The sequence below is a fragment of the Lygodium microphyllum genome, chromosome 2, assembly GCF_053477565.2.
Source record: "Lygodium microphyllum isolate KBCC chromosome 2, Lygodium_microphyllum_v1.1.10, whole genome shotgun sequence".
Lineage (NCBI taxonomy): Eukaryota > Viridiplantae > Streptophyta > Polypodiopsida > Schizaeales > Lygodiaceae > Lygodium > Lygodium microphyllum.
In genome coordinates this window covers 60,687,031-60,690,033 of record NC_141136.1, presented here as the reverse complement: position 1 = coordinate 60,690,033, position 3,003 = coordinate 60,687,031, and the positions used below count along the sequence as shown (strand labels likewise).

General features: G+C 46.3%; 1 protein-coding gene across 1 annotated transcript; it reads left to right on the top strand.

Annotated features, from left to right (window-relative positions):
* Window positions 1-1,129: 1,129 nt before the first annotated feature.
* LOC148039796 (chaperone protein dnaJ 11, chloroplastic-like) lies at window positions 1,130-2,342 on the top strand. Its single transcript, XM_087694050.1, has one exon. The coding sequence runs from the start codon at window positions 1,247-1,249 to the stop codon at window positions 1,859-1,861; it is 615 nt and encodes a 204-aa protein (XP_087550176.1). The 5' UTR covers window positions 1,130-1,246; the 3' UTR covers window positions 1,862-2,342.
* The last annotated feature ends 661 nt before the right edge of the window (window positions 2,343-3,003 follow it).

Below are 3,003 nucleotides of genomic sequence, written 5' to 3'. Positions count from 1 at the left end.
TATAGGACATGATGAAGGTTTTATTTACAACCGTTAGGGTAGATATATAATATGATTATGTTTAGCGGTATGACAAGGTAGCAAAGACATGGAGTCAATACATAGGATGGTTGGGTCTGGATGGTGCAAAAGGAGACTATCCTTGATGAGGATGACTTGAATTCTAGAACGTCTTAGAGCACCTCCCTGTTGTGAGTTTGGCAACATCCACGAAAAGGGATGAAAGTTCTAGAACAACAAATCATTGGTGCAATTGGGCTCACCTTCACACGATGGGTCTAGTCATTGGATTCAATTGCTGAGGAGGATATTTTACAAACTTTTGGTGAAACACATGGAGCTCCTTGACAGTTTTAGGATATTGAGCAAATGCACGATGTGGAGGGTCTGTTATGTCATTTGGGTGTCACCAAATGCCTCGTGGGAAAATGCCCTTAAAGGAGATTCCCTTTTCATTTTAAATAGATTGGCAGCAACATGTGATTATTCCAACTTGGCTAATTTGGTGTTCCGCAAAGTGGCGAGTGACAACTTAAAAGTTGGCCAATGGCAACCTTTCCATGGCTGGCCCCCCCTCCACGCCAAGTCCACAGACTTGGTGTGCCGCGGCTCTTATTTCATACTTTTGAGCTCAAAAGGCAAACAGATTTCCACAAGTTACGGAGTTCCACTGGATGTGTAGGACCCACAGTACTTGTACGAACCCAGCCTTGCTAGAATCCGCAAATCGTGGATAAGATGCACGAAATGCTGAGTAGGAAAGAGAGAAAGCGCGACAGGGTGGTGCACTGCTGACGTAGTACTCGTAGTTCAACAAAAGCAAAAAGGTGGGGGGCCCAGAGGAGTCGGGAATCTGGACCACGGTTAGCCGACACGGCCATCTACGCGGGCACCCGGGTTCCAGATACGAAACCGATAGAGCGCCGAAGGTTTGTAAAATTTTTCTAAATTCAATAATGAACACGTTTTATCTTCACAGTCTTTGAAAATAGAAATTATGGATGTCATAACGAGTGGCAAGCCCACAGCTGTCATGATTGGGTCCTCGTCGGCCCGATTAGCCACGTCGGCAATAGGATAAGCGATGCGAAGAAAACGCCGGTTTTTATAAAGGGCTTGGACGTTACGATTCAAAAGCCTCCTACTCTCATCATCCCTTCGAGCTCTCTCTCTCTCTCTCTCTCTCTCTCTGTGTTTCGAATCGTTCATCACACCGTTTCTGCGATTGCTCCCTATTGTCTGGTACATGGCATCGCCTCTCTCTTCTTCGATGGCGCATTCCGCAGCAGGGCCTGCCTGGGTCCCGTCGTCCTCCTCCTCTCAGTTCTTCCGCCCTAGTAACGCCCCGCTCCTCACGCTCATGGAAAGACGAGGCCGCCGACCCCCCTCCGTCTCCGTCGTATCCGCCATCGCCACGTCATCCTTCGCCGACACCTCGCCGTCCACGTCGGCGCTCCCGTCTGCGTTAGCTCCCGCCCCCTCCACCCTTTACGACGTCCTCCACGTCCCCAAAGCCGCCTCCGACGCAGAGATCAAATCCGCCTTCCGCCGCCTCGCCCTCCAAAACCACCCCGACGTCGCGCCCCTCCCCGACAAGGAGGCTTGCACCACACGCTTCCTGCAAATCCACGCCGCTTACGTGACCCTCTCCGACCCCCGCGCCAGGGCCCGCTACGATCTCCAGCTCTCTCTCCAGCACTCCTTACAATCACCCCCAGGTAATCTCAAAACCGTGTTTTCCAAATCGGGAAATGCGGTGTCGACGAAACAGAACAGGCCGCCTTCTTCTTACTGCTCCGCCCGAAGAAGCCCCCTCTCATCCGGAAGAGGAAGGAGCTGGGAAACAGATCAGTGTTGGTGATAAATATCCCTTACAACCTAAACCATCAGAGGGGCCTCCTTTATGGTTCTATTGCCAATCAGAAGAACAAAGAAATCCACCGAGTTCCTCTTCGGGTAAAGGCTCCCTTCTGTGGGATGTAAAGTTATGCATATAGTGAATGGAACAGCGGTTTCTGCCTCCTCCCCCTTCCGAAAAAGCATCGCATACGAGCCTGGCTTTGCCAGCTCAAAGCTACTCTGCTTGGGCTTCTTCCATACTGTACAAACATGCTTTGCCCATCTTCCCTTGAAGTATTCTCATTTGTACATTTTAATTGACCCACCACTATTTTTGGAAGGTGGAGCACTTGAAAGGGTTACTTTTGGCCTCACGCAAGGCCATGCAAGAAGTATTTCTTCGATTTCCATAAATTCTTCTTATCCTTTTCCTCTTCCTTTTCCTATCTCTTCTTCCTCTCAAGAAAGGAATCTTATATGAAATATTGACAAAGAAAGGAATCAATTAAACAAAAGAAATATTGACTAAGAAAGGGAACGTCCCCTTGTCATAAGGTCCGGTTGCATAACTTTATTACGGCTAAGGAGATTATTGACAAGATTCAACCTTGTAGATGAAAGGTTTGAAAAGAGATTGAATGACGTCCTCTTCTTCATACTTCTATTCGGGATTTGATTCACTTTTTATTGATGACATTAGCACTTGCGTATTTCTGAAAACCAAGATCGAATCAAGCTCATGCTCATTCTTAGAAACGGTCATCCATCTTTTTCTTTGGTATCCGATATATGGTTGCGCTAACAAGTTGCATGACACCCTCTATCACCACTTGGTCATAATGCAACAAGTTTTGTAAAACAATAGTCATGCCTCAATCCTCTTACATTTAAAAGAAAAACTAAATGTAGAAAATATATGTTTTTGTATGACTCAAAAGTCTTCTTTTTGTGAGTGTAGGGGGGCGGAGGGGGTTTGTAGGAGGGGGTTTGTATATGTTCATAAGGTGTTATGGACCTTAAAAGAGACTTCTAAATGAATACCTATAAAATGATACAATGGGCACAATAGAAAGGGATACAAAATGTATATGAAATGTATCAATAAGGGATGATCTTGAATTACTCAAATAATGGTACAATATGTATCATCTTTAGAGACTACAA